This window comes from Mustelus asterias, unplaced genomic scaffold (assembly GCF_964213995.1).
Source record: "Mustelus asterias unplaced genomic scaffold, sMusAst1.hap1.1 HAP1_SCAFFOLD_3550, whole genome shotgun sequence".
NCBI classification, from domain to species: Eukaryota; Metazoa; Chordata; class Chondrichthyes; order Carcharhiniformes; family Triakidae; genus Mustelus; species Mustelus asterias.
The window spans coordinates 11,714-31,390 of NW_027593495.1; the positions used below are offsets into that span (position 1 = coordinate 11,714).

The 19,677-nt window shown below is 49.1% G+C and overlaps 1 protein-coding gene across 1 annotated transcript; it reads right to left on the reverse strand.

The window, feature by feature from the left end:
- Positions 1 to 1,734: 1,734 nt before the first annotated feature.
- On the reverse strand, positions 1,735 to 19,671 carry LOC144490648 (rab GTPase-activating protein 1-like; the record flags this gene model as incomplete). Its single annotated transcript, XM_078208349.1, has 3 exons — positions 1,735 to 1,932; positions 18,921 to 18,992; positions 19,597 to 19,671. Coding segments are annotated over 3 exons (345 nt in total), but the record flags the coding sequence as incomplete, so codon positions are not given.
- Between the last annotated feature and the right edge of the window lie 6 nt (positions 19,672 to 19,677).

The window sequence follows — 19,677 nt, forward strand, 5'->3', positions numbered from 1 at the left end:
AGACCACCCTGTATTCACACACTGAACCCGAGACCACCCTGTATTCACACACTGAGCCCGAGACCACCCTGTACTCACACACTGAGCCCGAGACCACCCTGTACTCACACACTGAGCATGGAGAGCTCCGATGCTACACAGAAGAGTTGGTGTTGGAATGCCAAGAGAAGGGTGATGCACAAACCTCTCTCACTCCTCTGCAACCTCCAAGCCTTCTCCGCTCCATTGGCCCCTTCCCTTCCCTTCCCTAGCCCCTCTCCATCTCCATCTCCCTCCCCCTCCCCACTGTCCCACAGCCCCTCTCCCTTCCCCCTGATCCATTCCCTCTCCATCCCTTTCTCAGCTCTTCTCACACACACACTCCCCCGGCCCCCTCCCCGTCTCACTTCACCGACCTCTCACCCGCCAACTCACCTGGCCCCTCTCCCCCTTCTCCTCTCACACCCACCTACCTTTTGCTCTCCCTCCTCCTGCCCACCTCACGCTTCTGGCCCCCTCGCTCCCTCCCCCTCTCTCACTCCCCCGGCCCCCTCCACCCCCACCCCCAACTACTCCCCCGGCCCCCTCCAACCCCCCCCCCCCCCACTCCCCCGGACCCCTCCAACCCCCCCCCCCACTCCCCCGGCCCCCTCCACCCCCCCCCGGGCTCCCTCCACCCTCCCCCGGGCCCCCTCCACCCTCCCCCGGGCCCCCTCCACCCTCCCCCCCTCCACCCTCCCCCGGGCCCCCTCCACCCCCCCCCCACCCTCCCCTGGCCCCCTCCACCGCACTCCCCCGGGGCCCCCCCTCACTCCCCCGGGCCCCCCCCCCCCTCACTCCCCCGGGCCCCCCCCCCCCTCACTCCCCCGGGCCCCCCCCCCCCTCACTCCCCCGGGCCCCCCCCCCCCCTCACTCCCCCGGGGCCCCCCCCCCCCTCACTCCCCCGGGGGCCCCCCCCCCCTCACTCCCCCGGGGGCCCCCCCCCCCTCACTCCCCCGGGGGCCCCCCCCCCTCACTCCCCCGGGGCCCCCCCCCCCTCACTCCCCCGGGCCCCCCCCCCCCTCACTCCCCCGGGGCCCCCCCCCCCTCACTCCCCCGGGGCCCCCCCCCCTCACTCCCCCGGGCCCCCCCCCCCTCACTCCCCCGGGGCCCCCCCCCCTCACTCCCCCGGGGCCCCCCCCCTCACTCCCCCGGGGCCCCCCCCCTCACTCCCCCGGGGCCCCCCCCTCACTCCCCCGTCCCCCTCCCCCCTCCCTCCCCTCCCCCCCCCTCACTCCCCTCCCCCCCTCACTCCCTGGCCGCCTCCCCCCCCTCACTCCCCCGGCCCCCTCCCCCCCGTCACACCCCCGGCCCCCTCCCCCCCTCAGTCCCCCGGCCCCCCCTCAGTCCCCCGGCCCTCTCCCCCTCCCTCACTCCCCCTGCCCTCTCCCCCTCCCTCACTCCCCCCCTCACTCCCCCTCCCTCACTCCCCCCCTCACTCCCCCGGCCCTCCCCCCCCCCCCACCTCACTCCCCCGGCCCTCTCCCCCCCCTCAGACCCCCGGCCCTCTCCCCCCCCCTCAGTCCGCCGGCCCCCTTCCCCCCCTCAGTCCGCCGGCCCCCTTCCCCCCCTCAGTCCGCCGGCCCCCTTCCCCCCCCGGCTGTTGAGCTCCCACTCTCACTCCCCCGACCGCTCTTGTTCCCCCCTCACCCCCTCGGCCACACTCACTCCCCCGGCCGCTCTCACTCCCGTTCCCCCTCTTCCTCCCCCCAGTACCTGTATTTTACACTTGGCCTCCACCAGCTGCAGTTTAGTCTGGGCCAGCTCCAGCTCCATCTCCCTCAGCTGCTTCTTCAGAAGTTCCTTCTCCTCATCCATGTGCTCCTTTGGATGATCCTGGCCCGGCTCTGGGAGCTGGAATTCGCCGTCCTTCCTGAAGAGCTCACAGCACTGCTCACATGATAACACTTTACCCTGCCGGTTGAACAGAGAGCTCTCAGTGAAGACACTCGCCCAGGGCTTTCACAGTGGTACCATTCACCCAGAAACCTCATGTCACTCCCATGCCAGGGGTACAGAGGAAGTCCAGATCAAAGGAGACTATTAGAGCCAGGCTGTTCAGGAGATTACATTGGGAAACAATTTTTCATGGATAAGGTGGTGGAAATGTGAAACCCAAAAAACGTGCTGTGGCTCGGGGTCATTTCAAAACAATATCAATGGATTTCTCTGGGGCGTGTTATGGAAGCAATGTTAGTTGATGGAGTGAAGATACAGATTGGTCATTATGTAAATAAGGCATGAGATCAAGGGGCTGGGAGGTTGTTTTATTCTTTCCTGGATATGGGTCAGCATTTAATGCCCATCTCCTTGCAATGAGTGACTGGTTAGGCCATTGCAATAGTAGTCCAAAGACTAAGATAAAGACTGCATGTGCCTGAATGTGCACAGCTTTATGAATGAATTGTTAGCATGGATAGAAATAAATATGCATGACCTGATAACCATTACAGACACATGACTGCAAGGTGATCAAAGCTGGGGCCTAAATATTGAAGGGTCGCTCGCTCGTGAAACTCTCTTCCCCAGAAAGCCGAATTTATTCAAGGCTGAGATAGAGAGCTTTTTGTTAGACAAGGGAATCAAGGATTATGGGGGGGGGAGACAGATAGGAAAATGGAATTGAGGCAATAACCAGATCGGTCATCATCATATTGAATGGCAGAGGAGGCTCGAAGGGTCTAAGGGCCTAATCCTGATCCTTCATCCTGGTTCTATCGTAAAGAGTAGTTAAGATTCATTGCTGTAGATTTGGACTCACATGTCGGTTAGTTCAGGCAAGGATGGCAGATTACCTTCCCTCAGGGACATTAGTGAATCAAACAGCTTTTTACAATTGATGATAATTTCATGGTCACAATTACCATATTTCATTAATTGAATTGAAATTCTACCAGCGGCCATGGTAGAGTTTGGACCCATATCACAGAGGATCAGTCTAGCTTTCTGGATTACGATTCCAATGACATTAGCACCTGGAGGTTCCCCTCCACTTAGCATCCTGACTTGGAAATATATCACTCTTCCTTCACTGTTGCTGGGTCAAAATCCTAACAGCACTATGGGTGCACCTCCACCGCATGGACTGCGGTCGTTCAAGTTGGGAAAGAATTGGAGGCTTTTGGGGTGGGTGTTTGGGGAGGAGAATTATTTGCAACGTGGCAAGTTGTTCTGCTCTGGAATGTTCTGCCGGAAGTTGATTCAATAGCTACTTTCTAAAGGGACTGGAATAAATATTCCAAATAGGAAAGGTTGCTGGACATTGGAGAAGGCGTTGGGGATTGGGACTAATTGGACAGTTCCTGATGAATGGCGAGCTTCCTCTTTGTTGTAGAATTCTTGCAGCTCAAATCCCACCACAGCAACTGATGGAATTTCAATTCAATAAATAAATCTGGAATTGAAAGATAGTTTCTTGTTATTACTGAAACTATCATTGATTTTTGTAAACACTCATACAAACGTAGAAAATAGGAGCAGGAATAGGCCTTTTGGCCCTTCACGGTAGCGCAGTGGTTAGCACTGCTGCTTCACAGCTCCAGGGACCTGGGTTCGATTCCCGGCTTGGCTCACTGTCTGTGTGGAGTTTGCACATTCTCCTCGTGTCTGCGTGGGTTTCCTCCGGGCGCTCCGGTTTCCTCCCACAGTCCAAAGATGTGCAGGTTAAGTTGATTGGCCATGCTAAAAATTGCCCCTTAGAGTCCTGAGATGTGTAGGTTAGAGGGATTAGCGGGTAAAATATGTAGGGATATGGGGGTAGGGCCAGGGTGGGATTGTGGTTGGTGCAGACTCGATGGGCCAAATGGCCTCTTTCTGCACTGTAGGGTTTCTATGATTCTATGAAACCTGCTCTACCATTCAATATGATTGTGGCTGATCCTCTATTTCAAGACCCTACTCCCATGCTCTCCCTGTACTCCTTAACACCTTTAGAGTCTAGACATCTGTTTATTTCCTACTTAAATATATTCAGTGACTTGGTCTCCACAGCTTTCTGTGGGAGAGAATTCCACAGGTGCACCACCCTCTGAGTGAAGAAATTTCTCCTCATCTCAGTTTATAAGTATTTAGATGTGCATTTGTGATGCCAAGGAACACAATGCCCTTTAGGGAAGGAAATCTGCCATCCTTACATGGTCTGGCCTACATGTGACTCCAAAGACATGGCAATGTGGTTGACTCTTAACTGTCCTCTGAAATGGCTGAGTGAGATATATTTGGGATGGGCTACAAATGCTGGCCCTGCCAGCAATACCCTCATCCCACGAAAGAATAAAGCAAAACAAGGATTAAAGCAGGAATATAGGGCTGGCTCATAATGTCCCAATATATAGATTCATCCAGTTATTAGGTAAATGCGGAAACAGGAAGACAAATAGCTGAATCCTCCCACTTTTAAAATGGTTTACACCACATTAGATTAACCCTTCTGGAAAATGCTGAGCTTTCCGTGTACTGGGCTGAGAATACCAACTATCTGGTTAAGGATTTAATGTGACTGAGGTCAGAGCTGGCGGAGGGGTAGTTAGGAGGTTAGGGGATGGTCAGTGGCTAGCGATGCCCACATCCTGTGAATCAGGAAATAAGAAAAAGCTGTAGCTGAACATGGCCAGTTCAATAAATCATTGCTAGTTTGTGCCTGAATTCCATCTCGCTGTCTTGGTTCCAGATTATCCAACATCATTACCCAATGAAAGCCTAAATCTCAGTTGAGAAAGCTCGTTTTTCACCCCACCAGCCTCCGCATTCAAAGAGCCATCCTCTGCCATTTCTGCATGATAAGACCATGAAACACATCTCTTCATAGGATATAGATATAGGAGATTGGAGACTTGGGCACAGAAATGGCAGATGGAGTTTAATCCAGACAAATGCGAGGTGATGCCTTTCGGAGGATCAAATTTAGCTGTCAATTGTACTGTAAATGGCAGAACCCTTAGGAACATTAACATACACAGGGATCTGAGCGTGCAGGTACACAGTTCCTTAAAAGTGGCAACACGGGTGGCCAAGGTGATTAAGAAGGCATATAGTATGTTTGCCTTCATCAGCCGGGGCATTGAGTACAAGAGGTGGGAAATCATGTTGCAGCTATATAAAACCTTGGTTAGGCCACATTTGGAGTATTGCGTGCAGTTCTGGTCACCACACTACCGGAAGGACGTAGAAGCTTTGCAGAGAGTGCAAAGGTGGTTCACCAGGATGTTGCCTGGTCTCAAGGGTGTTGGCCATGAGGAGAGGTTGAATAAACTGGTATTGTTTTCACTGGAAAGACGGAAGGTGAGGGGAGACCTGATAGAGGTCTACAAAATTATGAGAGGCATAGACAGGATGGATAGTCAGAGGTTTTTCCAATGTTGGAAGTGTCAATGACAAGGGGGCACACGTTCAAGGTGAGAGGCGGAAAGTTTAAGGGAGATGTGCGGGTTAAGTTTTTCACGCAGAGATTGGTGGGTGCCTGGAATGTAACATTTAAGAGGAATCTGGATGGGTACATGAATAGGGAGGGAATAGAGGGATATGGACTGAGTAAGACAGAAGGGTTTTTTGTAGTTTAGTTAGGGCATCATGATTGTCATGAACTTGGAGGGCCGAAGGGCCTGTTCCTGTGTTGTACTTTTCTTGGTTCCACACCACCGTCAGCATTCTGTAAGGACTGCTCCCTCTCTAACACTCTCGTCCACTCCATCACGTACAACCATCCCCTTCCCACAGACTTTTCCTCACAATCTCAGATGGTAGCCATGATGTGGAGATGCCGGCGTTGGACTGGGGTAGGCACAGTAAGAAGTCTCACAACACCAGGTTAAAGTCTAACAGGTTTGTTTGGTAGCATGAGCTTTCGGAGCACTGCTCCTTCATCAGGTGAGCGGAGAGTGGAGTTCACAAACAGGGCATATATAGACACAGACTCAATTGCAAGATAATGGTTGGCGAGTCTTAACAGGTCATCAAGTCTTTACAGGTACAGAATGCGAGTGGAGAGAAGGTTAAGCACATGTTAAAGCGGTGTGAATTGTCTCAAGCCAGGTTAGTTAATAAGATTTTGCAAGCCTAGGCAAGTCGTGGGGGTTACAGGTAGTGTGACATGAATCCAAGATCCTGGTTGAAGCCGTCCTCATGTGTGCGGAACTTGGCTATCAGTTTCTGCTCGGCGATTCTGCGTTGTCATGTGTCTTGAAGGCCATCTTGGAGAACGCTTACCCGAAAAGTCTATATTCTCAACTTGCACTCAGGACGCAGACCAGCTGTGAAACACCACCAAGCAGACAGGACTACGCCATCTACATGTACACCAAGAACAGGAAACTTGGCATCATCGCCAGCAGCAATCAGGGCTCCCCCGGTACCACAGGAGAAAACAGTACCACTGCAGGGAAGTCCATTGTCAACTTGTCAGACTACACCCTTCAACCAGATGAAATCAAAGTTCTCAGCCAAGGGCTCAATTTCTGCCCCACCACCAAAATGTACTCCATCAGTCTCGCAGTGGACACAGAGGAATTCATCAGGCGAATGAAGATCTTCCACAAACCCCAAGAGGCCAACAGCGGACCCAGTGAGACAGCCAATGAACCGGAACAGCCGACAGAGAGCTCCACGGTGCAGCAACCGAAGAGGAAAGAGTCGAATTGGACCCCTCCGGAAGGCCGCTGCCCTCGACTCGACATGTATGCCCAAGTTGTCAGGAGATGTGTCAATGCAAGATTCATCAGCTGCACTCACAAGACAGCCCCGAACGTCACCCAAGCACAACGCAACGCCATCCGCACTCTCAAGGCCAACCAAAGAACCCCCAGCTTCTGTCGCGACACTACGGACTTCCTACAGAAACTCAGCACCCATGGAGCAGTTGAGGCGGGAACACCCGGACATCTCGGCACTCTACACCAGCATCCCCCACGACAACGGCATTGCTGCAACTGCCTCAGTACTCAATGCAGACAACTGCCGATCTCCGGATGCAATTCTACAACTCATCCACTTCAACCTTCAACAACCAGTTCTTCATTCAGAGACATGGAACATAGCCATGGGGACCAAATTCGCACCTCAATATGCCAACATCTTCATGCACAGTTTCGAACAAGACCTCTTCACCGCACAGGACCTTCAACCGATGTTATACACTAGATACATCGATGACATTTTCTTCCTTTGGACTCACAGCGAACAATCACTGAAACAACTATATGATGACATCAACAAGTTCCATCCCACCATCAGACTCACCATGGACTACTCTCCGGAATCTGTTGCATTCTTGGACACACGCATCTCCATCAGGGGCGGTCACCTCAGCACTTCACTGTCCCGCAAACCCATGCATAACCCCACTTCTCCAGCTTCCACCCTAAACATGTTAAAGAAGCCATCCCCTACAGACAAACCCTCCGTATACACAGGATCTGCTCAGATGAGGAGGATCGCAACAGACACCTACAGACGCTGAAAGACATCCTCATAAAAACAGGATATGGCGCTCGACTCATCGATCGACAGTTCCGATGGGCCACAGCAAAAAACTTCACTGACCTCCTCAGAAGATAAACACGTGACATGGCCAAGAGAGTACCCTTCGTCGTCCAGTACTTCCCCAGAGCGGAGAAGCCACGACATCTTCTTCGGAGCCTTCAACAAGTCATCGATGAAGACGAACATCTCGCCAAGGCCATCCCCACACCCCCACTTCTTGCTTTCAAACAACCGCACAACCTCAAACAGACCATTGTCCACAGCAAACTACCCAGCCTTCAGGAGAACAGTGACCACGACACCACACAACCCTGCCACAGCAACCTCTGCAAGACGTGCCGGATCATCGACACGGATGCCATCATCTCACGTGAGAACACCATCCACCAGGTACACAGTACATACTCATGCAACTCGGCCAATGTTGTCTACCTGATACACGGCAGGAAAGGATGTCACGAGGCACGGTACATCGGTAAGACCATGCAGATGCTATGACCACGGATGAATGGACACCACTCGACAATCACCAGGCAAGAGTGTTCCCTTCCTGTCAGGGACCACTTCAGCAGTCACAGGCATTCAGCCTCCAATCTTTGTGTAAGCGTTCTCCAAGGCGGCCTTCAAGGCACATGACAATGCAGAATCGCTGAGCAGAAACTGATAGCCAAGTTTCACACGAGGACGGCCTCAACTGGAATCTTGGGTTCATGTCACCCTACCTGTAACCCCCACAATTTGCCTGAGAACTTTGATTTCACCTGGTTGAAGGGTGCAGTCCGACAAGTTGACAATGGGCTTCCCTGCAGTGGTACTGTTTTCTCTTGTGGTACCAGGGGTGGCTTGATTGCTGCTGCTGATGATGCCGAGTTTCTCAAGTTTACTGTTCTTGGTGTGCATGTAGGTGGCGCAATTGATTTGATTTGATTTATTGTCACATGTATTAGCATACGGTGAAAAGTATTGTTTCTTGCACGCTATACAGACAAAGCATACCGTTCATAGAGAAGGAAACGAGAAAGTGCAGAACGTAGTGTTAAAGTCATAGCTAGGGTGTAGAGAAAGATCAAGTTAATGCAAGGTCGGTCCATTCAAAAGTCTGACAGCAGCAGGGAAGAAGCTGTTCTTGAGTCGGTTGGTACGTGGCCTCAGACTTTTGTATCTTTTTCCCGACGGAAGACGGTGGAAGAGAGAATGTCCGGGGTGCATGGAATCCTTAATTATGCTGGCTGCTTTGCCGAGGCAGTGGGAAGTGTAGACAGAGTCAATGGATGGGAGGCTGGTTTGCGTGACGGATTGGGCTACATTCACCACCTTTTGTAGTTTCTTGCGGTCTTGGGCAGAGCAGGAGCCATACCAAGCTGTGATACAACCAGAAAGAATGCTTTCTATGGTGCATCTGTAAATGTTGGTGAGAGTCGTTGCTGACATGCCAAATTTCCTTAGTCTTCTGAGAAAGTAGAGGCGTTGGTGGGCTTTCTTAACTATAGTGTTGGCATGGGGATGACCGGGACAGGTTGCTGGTGATCTGGACACCTAAAAACTTGAAGCTCTCGACCCTTTCTTCTTCATCCCTATTGATGTAGACGGGGCATGTTCTCCTTAATGCTTCCTGAAGTCGATGACAATCTTCTTTGTTTTGTTGACATTGAAGGAGAGATTATTGTTGCCGCACCAATTCACCAGGTTCTCTATCTCATTCCTGTACTCTGTCTCGACATTGATTGAGATCCGAGCCACTACAGTGGTGTCATCAGCAAACTTGAAAATCGAATTGGAGGGGAATTTGTCACAGGTGTATAAGGACTATAGTAGGGGGCTGAGAACACAGCCTTGTGGGGCACCGGTGTTGAGGATGATTGTGGAGGAGGTGCTGTTGCCTATCCTTACTGATTGTGGTCTGTGAGTTAGAAAGTTCAGAATCCAGTCGCAGAGGGAGGAGCCGAGGCCACGGAGTTTGGAGATGAGTTTTGTGAGAATAAGAGTGTTGAAGGCTGAGCTGTAGTCAATAAATAGAAGTCTGACATAGGTGTTATTGTCATCTAGGTGTTCCAGGGTTGAGTGCAGGGCCAGGGAGATGACATCTGACATGGACCTGTTGTGGTGGTAGACGAAGTGTAGTGGATCCAGGTAGTCCGGGAGGCTGGAATTGATTTGTGCCATGACTAACCTTTCGAGCACTTCATAATGATGGATGTGAGAGCCACCGGATGATAGTCATTGAGGCACGCTGCTTGGTTTTTCTTAGTACCGGGATGATGGCCATCTTCTTAAAGCAGATAGGGACCTCGTATTGTTGTAAAGGGAGGTTGAAGATGTCTGTGAATACCCACTCCATCAGGATCTGAGTGTTCGTCCGGGCACCCCATCTGGGCCAGTTACTTGCCGTGGGTTGACCTTCAAGAAAGCTGCTCTGACATCTGCTGTTGTCTTGTCAGCTGGTCTGAGCGCAAGTTGAGAATATGGACTTTTCTGGTAAGCATTCTCCAAGGTGGCCTTCAAGACACACGACAACGCAGAATCACCGAGCAGAAACTGATAGCCAAGTTCCACACACGAGGACAGCCTCAATCAGGATCTTGGGTTCATGTCACACTATCTGTAACCCCCACGACTTGCCTGGGCTTGCAAAATCTCACTAACTGTCCCGGCTGGAGACAATACACATCTCTTTAACCCTCTCTCCACTCGCATTGTCTGTACCTGTAAAGACTTGATGACCTGTTAAGACTCGCATTCCAACCATCATCTTGCAATTGAGTCTGTGTCTATATGTGCCCTGTCTGAGAGCCCAACTCTCCACGCACTTGAAGCAGCAGCAGCGGCGCTCCGAAAGCTCGTGCTGCCAAATAAACCTGGTGAACTTTAACCTGGTGTTGAGAGACTTCTTACTACAATCTCAGAAGGTGCATTACCTGCCCCTTTACCTCCTCCCTTCTCACCGTTCAAGGCCCCAAGCACTCCTTTCAGGTTAAGCAGCATTTCACTTGCACCTGGTTGTTTTGATTTACTGTATTCATTCTCACCCCAATGTGGTCTCCTCTACATTGGGGAGACTAAACACAGTCTGGGTGACTGTATTGTGGAACACCTTCACTCTGTGACCCCAACCTTCCTGTTGCGGCAATTTTAATTCAGCATCTTGTTCTCATGCCCCATGTCTGTCCTTGTCCTGCTGCAATGCTCCAGTGAAACGTAGAAGATAGGAGGAGGCTATCTGGCCTTTCGAGCCTGCTCTGCCATACATTACGATCATGGCTGATTGGCCAACTCAATAGCCTATTCCTGCCTTTTCCCCAGAACCTTAGATCCCATTCGCCCCAAGTGCTATATCCAGCTGCCTCTTGAATATATTCAATGTTTTGGCATCAACTACTTCCTGTGGTAATGAATTCCACAGGCTCACCACTCTTTGGGTGAAGAAATGTCTCCGCATCTCTGTCCTAAATGGTCTACCCTGAATCCTCAGACTGTGACCCCTGGTTCTGGACTCCCCCACATCGGGAATATCCTCCCTGCATCTACCCTGTCTAGTTCTGTTAGAATTTTATAAGTCTCATTCGTCTGAACTCCAGCAAAAACAATCCTAATCTAGTCAATCTCTCCTCATACATCAGTCCCGCCAACCGGAATCAGCCTGGTAAACCTTCTCTGCACTCCCTCGCGAGCAAGAACATCCTTCTTCATAAAAGGAGACCTAAACTGCACACAATACTCTAGGTGTGGCCTCACCAAGGCCCTGTATGTTTGCAACAACACATCCCTGCTCCTGTACTCGAAACCTCTCGCAATGAATGCCAATACACCATTTGCCTTCTTTACCGCCTGCTGCACCTGCATGCTTACCTTCAGTGACTGGTGCACAAGGACACCCAGGTCCCACTGAACACTCCCCTCTCCCAATTTATTACTATTCGGATAGTAATCTGCTTCTTGTTTTTGCTTCCAAAGTGAATAACCTCACATTTATCCAAATTATACTGCATCTGCCATTGATTTGTCCCCTCATCCAACCTCCAGATCATTTTGAAAGATCTTTGCATCCTCGTCACAGTTCATCCTCCCACCCAACTTGGTATCATCTGCAAACTTTGAGATGTTACATTTTGTTCCCTCATCCAAATCATGAATATATATTGTGAATAGCTGGGGTCCCAACACCGATCCCTGTGGCATCCCACTAGTTACTGCCTGCCAATTTGAAAAGCACCTATTCATTCCTACTCTTTGTTTCCTCTGTTTCCTCTCTGCCAACTAGTTCTCTATCCATCTCAATACAGTTCCCCCAATCCCATGCTCTTTAAGCTTGCACAATAATCTCTTGTGGGACTTTGTCAAACGCTTTCTGAAAGTCCAAATATACCACATCGACTGGCTCCCTCTTGTCAACTCTACTAGTTACATCTTCAAAGAATTCCAACAGATTTATCAAGCAGGATCTCCCCTTCATAAATCCATGCTGACGCTGTCTGATCCTGCCACTGCTTTCTAAATGCTCCACTATAAAGTCCTTGATAATGGATTTGAGAATTTTCCCCAGTAACGATGCTAAAGTTACTGGTCTATAATTCCCTGTTTTCTCTCTACCTCCCTTTTTGAATATTGGAGTGACATTAGCTACCCTCCAATCTGCAGGGACTGTTCCCTAGTCTATAGATGACCGCTAATGCATCCACTATTTCAAAAGCCACTTTAAGTACTCTGGGATATAGATTATCAGGCCCTGGGGATTTATCAGCCTTCAATCCCATCAATTTTCCCAGCACCATTACTTGAGAAAGGATATACTGGCACTGAAGGGGGTGCAGAAGAGATTCACTAGGTTGATTCCAGAGTTGAGAGGGCTGGCTTATGAGGAGAGACTGAGTAGACTGGGGCTATACTCATTGGAATTCAGAAGAATGAGAGGAGATCTTATAGAAACATATAAGATTATGAAGGGAATCGATAAGAGAGAAGCAGGGAAGTTGTTTCCACTGGCAGGTGAAAGTAGTACTAGGGGACATGGCCTCAAAATAAGGGGAAGCAGATTTAGGACTGAGTTGAGGAGGAACCTCTTCACCCAAAGGGTTGTAAACCTGTGGAATTCCCTGCCCAGTGAAGCAGGTGAGGCTACCTCATTGAATGTTTTTAAGGCAAGGATAGATAAATTTTTGAACAGTAAAGGAATTAAGGATTATGGTGAATGGACGGGTAAGTGGAGCTGAGTCCACGAAAACATCAGCCATGATCTTATTGAATGGCGGAGCAGGCTCGAGAGGCCAGATGGCCTACTCCTGCTCCTAGTTCTTATGTTATGTTCTACTAATATAGATCTCCCTCAGTTCTTCCCTCTCACTAAGTCTTGCATTCTTCAACATTTAGAGTCATAGAGGTTCACAACATGGAAACAGGCCCTTCGGCCCAATTTGTCCATGTCCCTTTTGTTAACCCCTAAGCTAGTCCCAACTGCCTGCATTTGGCCCATATCCCTCTGTACCCATCTTACCCACGTAATTGTCTGAACATTTTTTAAAAGTCAAAATTGTACCCACCTCTACCATCACCTCTGGTAGCTTGTTCCAGACACTCACCACCCTGTGAGAGAGAAAATTGCGTCTCTGGACCCTTTTGTATCTCTCCCCTCTCACCTTAAACCTATGCCCTCTAGTTTTAGACTCCTCTAACTTTGGGAAAAGATATTGACTATCTAGCTGATCTATGCTCCTCATTATTTTATAGACCTCTATAAGATCACCTCTAAGCCTCCTACGCTCCAGAGAAAAAAGTCCCAGTCTATCCAGCCTCTCCTCAAACCTCAAACCATCAAGTCCCGGTAGCATCCTCGTAAATCTTTTCTGCATTCTTTCTAGTTTAATAATATCCTTTCTATAATAGGGGGACCAGGACTGTACACAGTATTCCAAGTGTGGCCTTACCAATGTCTTGTACAACTTCAACAAGCCATCCCAACTCCTGTATTCAACCTTCTGACCAATGAAACCAAGCATGCCGAATGCCTTCTTCACCACTCTGTCCACCTGTGACTCCACTTTCAAGCAGTTATGAACCTGTACCCCTAGATCTTTGTTTTATAATTCTCCCCACCACTCTACCATTAACTGAATAAGTCCTGCCCTGGTTCGATCGACCAAAATGCATCACCTCACATTCATCTAAATTAAACTCCATCTGCCATTCGTCAGTCCACTGGCCCATGTTGGAATCCTAAATAACCTTCTTCACTGTCCACTATGCCACCAATCTTGGTGTCATCTGCAAACTTACTAACAATGCCTACTAAGTTCTCATCCAAATCATTAATATAAATGACAAATAACAATGGATCCAGCACTGATCCCTGAGGCACACCACTGGTCACAGGCCTCCAGTTTGAAAAAACAACCCTCCACAACTACTGTCTGTCTTCTGTCATAAAGCCAATTTTGTATCCATTCGGCTATCTCATCCTGGATCCCGTGAGATTTAACCTTATGCAACAATCTACCATGCGGTACCTTGTCAAAGGCTTTGCTAAAGTCCATGTAGACATCAACCACCGCACTGCCCTCATCTACTTTCTTGGTTACCGCTTCAATCCAATTTGTGCGACATTATTTTCCACTCACAAAGCCATGCTGACTGTCCCTAATCAGTCCTGGCCTCTCTAAATGCCTGTACATCCTGTCTCTCAAAATACCTTTGAACAACTTACCCAACAGTGTTTCTGTTTACCCAACAGCCTTTCTGAACAGTGAATACTGATGAGAAATATTCATTTAGGATCTCACCCATCTCTTGTCGATCCGCACATATATGACTTTGTTGATCCTTAAGAGGCCCTACTCTCTCCCTAGTTACTCTTTTGCCCTTTGTGTATTTATAGAAGCTCTATGGATTCTCCTTTGCCTTATCTGCCAAAACAATCTCGTGTACCCTTTTTGCCCTCCTGATTTCTCTCTTAACTCTTAAAATTCTAAATTGGGGCAAGGCTAATTTTGATGGTATCAGGCAGGAGCTTTCAACAGTTAATTGGGAGAGTCTGTGGGAAGGCAAAGGGAAGTTTGGTAAGTGGGAGGCTTTCAAAAGTGTGTTAACCAAGGTTCAGGGTAAGCACGTTTCTCCTCGAGTGAAGGGCAAGGGAAAGTAGGGAACCCTGGTTGACTCAGGATATTGAGGCCCTGGTCAAGAAGAAGAAGGAGGCACATGACATGCATAGGCAGCTGGGATCAAGTGGATCCCTTGAAGAGTATAGAGGGTATAGGAGTAGAGTTAAGAGAGAAATCAGGAGGGCAGTTGCTCAGCCATTTCTTTGTCCCCTATTATACATTCCCCCGCTTCTATCTGTAGGGGACCTACATTTGTCGTCACCAACCTCTTTCTCTTCACATAAGAACATAAGAACATAAGAAATAGGAGCAGGAGTAGGCCATCTAGCCCCTCGAGCCTGCCCCGCCATTCAATAAGATCATGGCTGATCTGACGTGGATCAGTACCACTTACCCGCCTGATCCCCATAACCCTTAATTCCCTTACCGATCAGGAATCCATCCATCCGCGCTTTAAACATATTCAGCGAGGTAGCCTCCACCACCTCAGTGGGCAGAGAATTCCAGAGATTCACCACCCTCTGGGAGAAGAAGTTCCTCCTCAACTCTGTCTTAAACCGACCCCCCTTTATTTTGAGGCTGTGTCCTCTAGTTTTAACTTCCTTACTAAGTGGAAAGAATCTCTCCGCCTCCACCCTATCCAGCCCCCGCATTATCTTATAAGTCTCCATAAGATCCCCCCTCATCCTTCTAAACTCCAACGAGTACAAACCCAATCTCCTCAGCCTCTCCTCATAATCCAAACCCCTCATCTCCGGTATCAACCTGGTCAACCTTCTCTGCACTCCCTCCAATGCCAATATATCCTTCCTCATATAAGGGGACCAATACTGCACACAGTATTCCAGCTGCGGCCTCACCAATGCCCTGTACAGGTGCATCAAGACATCCCTGCTTTTATATTCTATCCCCTTCGCAATATAGGCCAACATCCCATTTGCCTTCTTGATCACCTGTTGTACCTGCAGACTGGGCTTTTGCGTCTCATGCACAAGGACCCCCAGGTCCCTTTGCACGGTAGCATGTTTTAGTTTGTTTCCATTGAGATAGTAATCCCATTTGTTATTATTTCCTCCAAAGTGTATAACCTCGCATTTATCAACGTTATACTCCATTTGCCATATCCTCGCCCACTCACTCAGCCTGTCCAAATCTCTCTGCAGATCTTCTCCGTCCTCCACACGATTCACTTTTCCACTTATCTTTGTGTCGTCTGCAAACTTCGTTACCCTACACTCCGTCCCCTCCTCCAGATCATCTATACAAATGGTAAACAGTTGCGGCCCGAGTACCGATCCCTGCGGCACGCCACTAGTTACCTTCCTCCAACCGGAAAAACACCCATTTATTCCGACTCTTTGCTTCCTGTCGGATAGCCAGTCCCAATCCACTTTAACACACTACCCCAACTCCGTGTGCCCTAATCTTCTTCAGCAGCCTTTTATGGGGCACCTTATCAAACGCCTTTTGGAAATCCAAAAACACCGCATCCACCGGTTCTCCTCCATCAACCGCCCTAGTCACATCTTCATAAAAATCCAACATGTTCGTCAAGCACGACTTTCCCTCATGAATCCATGCTGCGTCTGATTGATCGAACCATTTCTATCCAGATGCCCTGCTATCTCCTCTTTAATAATGGATTCCAGCATTTTCCCTACTACAGACGTTAGCTGACCGGCCTATAGTTACCCGCCTTTTGTCTCCTTCCTTTTTTAAACAGCGGCGTAACATTAGCCGTTTTCCCAATCAACCGGCACTACCCAGAATGCAACGAGTTTTGATAAATAATCACTAACGCATCCACTATTACCTCTGACATTTCTTTCAATACCCTGGGATGCATTCCATCCGGACCCGGGGACTTGTCCACCTTCAGTCCCATTAGTCTACCCAGCACTGCCTCTCTGGTAACATTAATCGTATTAAGTATTTCTCCTGCTGCCAACCCTCTATCGTTAATATTTGGCAAACTATTTGTGTCCTCCACCGTGAAGACCGACACAAAAAACTTATTTAAAGACTCAGCCATATCCTCATTTCCCACTATTAACTCCCCCTCTCGTCCTCCAAGGGTCCAACATTCACTCTAGCCACTCTATTCCTTTTTATATATTTATAAAAACTTTTACTATCATTTTTTATATTAATTGCTAGCCTAGCTTCATAGTCTATCCTTCCTTTCTTTATCGCTTTCTTAGTCTCTCTTTGTTGTTTCTTAAATTTTTCCCAATCACTTGTTTCTCCACTATTTTTGGCCACTCTGTCCGCAGCTGTTTTTATTTTAATACTCTCCTTTATTTCCTTCGTTATCCACGGCTGGTTCTCCCTTTTCTTACAATCCTTGTTTTTTGCTGGAATATATTTTTGCTGAGAACTGAAAAGGATCTCCTTAAAAATCCTCCACTGTTCCTCAGCTATCCTACCTGCCAGCCTGCTCTCCCAGTCTACCTTAGCCAATTCATCCCTCATCCTATCATATTTCCCTCTGTTCAAACAGAGGACACTGGTTTGAGACCAAACTTTCTCCTCTTCCATCTGAATCAGGAATTCGACCATTCACGTATCTATAGAAACTCTTGGTGTCAATCTTTATGTTCCCTGCAAGCTTACTTTTGTACTGTATCTTCCCCTTCTTAACCAAACCCTTGGTCCTTCTTTGCTGAATTCTAAACTGCTCCCAATCCTCACACCTATTGAAGCTCAAACACAAGCTGGAGGAGTAGCATCTCATCTTCTAATCAGCACGTTACAGCCCTCAGGACTCAACACTGAGCTCAACAACTTCAGACTGAGACCTTTCTCCTCATTCTTAAACCCCCCCCCCCCCCCCACCCTTTTTAAAAAAATACCTCACAGATCTATCGCCTCAATGAAAACCCCCTTCCCTCTTAAAAGCCATCTGGCTTTTGTTCTTAAAGTTGCTCATTTGTGTTGCAGTTTCTACATTCTCCCTCCCTCCAGTTCTGATGAAGAGTCAAAGGACCTGAAACATTAACTGTGTTTCTCTCCTGATAGATGCTGGCAGACTTAGAATCCCAATAGTACAGAAGGAGGCCATTTGGCCCATTGAGCCTGCACCAACAATAGTCCCACCCAGACCCTATCCCCATGTATTTACCCTGCTAGTCTCACTGACACTAAGGGGCAATTTAGCATGGCCAATCCACCTAACCTGCACATCATTGGACTGTGGGAGGAAACCAGTGTTGAGTTTTGCTGAGATCAACAAAACTCGCTGAGTTTTTCAAGCTTCCTTTGTTCTCTGTCTATAAACTGTGCAACCTGCCCTTAAACTGCAACCCTCTAATCTCCAACCCTCTAACCCCCATCACCATCTGCTGCTTTATCCCAGCCAGGCACATACTCTTTCTGAGGGGTGGTGCCCAGTTACCGTTTCAAGCCTATGATCTTTCATCAGAATGAGGTCTTTTAAAGTTTCACATTGAGGGTGAAGCTCAGAGTGTGGGTCACCTGGGGTTCAGGTGACTCCAAGATGACCCTGTTTCAGATGGAAGACAATGGAATTCCAAAGACTCAAAATGTTAACTCTGTTTCTCTCTCCACAGATGCTGTTAGGCTGGCTGAGTATTTTCAGTGTTTTTGGTTTGTATTTTATATTAGCGGGACTGGCTTGATGCTGGAGGAGTAAATTCGGTCCCTGGAGACTGCTGTTCCAACTGGGTGCTCCAAAAAAATCTCTGTGCTATGGGGAGGAGGTTGGGTAGGTTGGGCCTGTACTCATTGTTTAGATGGCCTTACTGAGACATAAAGGATCCTCAGGGGCTTGACAGAGTAGATGCTGAGAGGTTGTTTCTCCTTGTGGAAAAGTCTGGGATGAGGGGCATAATCTCAGAGAACGTGGTCACCTTAAGACAGAGATGAGGAAGAATGTTGGTGGAAGGGGTAGCAATCAAGTGGTCTGCTTTGTCCTGGATAGTAAAGTTTAAAGTTATATTTATTATCGTCATGAGTAGGCTTGCATTAACACTACAATGAAGTAACTGAAAAATTCCCTAGTACACTCCGGCACCTGTTTGGGGACACGGAGGGAGAATTTAGCATGGCCAATGCACCTAACCAGCACGTCTTTCAGACTGTGGGAGGAAACCGGAGCACCCGGAGGAAACCCACACGGACACAGGGAGAACGTGCAGACTCCGCACAAATAGTGACCCAAGTCGGGAATCAAACCCGGGTCCCTGACGCTGTGAGGCAGCAGTGCTAACCATTGTGCCACCCTAGTATGAAGCTTCTTGAGTGCTGTTGGAGCTGCACTCATCCAGGCAAGTGGAGAGTATTCCATCACACTCTGGACAAGAGCCAGCTGATTCCTACCTTCACTATCTCCAATTCCTCCTTACTCGCCGCCTGTTGCTTCTCCAACCGTGTACTCAACTGTGAGCAAATCTAGACAGAGCGAGAGAGAGGAGAGAGTTACTGACTGCTGTAGTCAACATGATGAATGAGTATCCCTCAGGGAGGGAGAGGAGTGCGTGGGAGATGGGTCTGAGGATTGCCCTAGTTCCAAATTATAATTTATTGCCCCGCACAGTCCACTCAGTGGACACCATCTGGGAGGAGATGACACCCGGACCGGGGGGGGGGGGGGGGGGGGGGGGGGGGGAGAGAGACGGACACCGCCCGGAGTGCCTCCCCGTGGACCGGGGGGAGGCACCACCCGGAGTGCCCCTCGTGCGTCTGGGAGACACCGTCTGGAGTGTACCCCTGGACCGCATAGACACCGTATGGGAGAAGTCATTAATGGATAGGTTCCACCACTTGTTATCCGGGATTTTAATGTTGGAATAAACCTGGAAGCTGGGCCCAGGACACAAACAGCAAAAATTGGAGCTGGTCTGGAATGGTCACCCTACAGAAACAGGAAAAATTACAGACAAGCCTCAGACCCTCAAACAGCGACTCAATACACTGAGATTTTAAATGCAATCTGCTCACCATCAATCAGACAACACACGCAAAATATTTAAACTGATACTGTGCGTGAGAATACCTGTTTATATTCGGAGATGATGGCACTGGTTTTCCTGACTTCACATTCAGCTTTCTCTAACTCCCTGCGGAAAACTTCCTT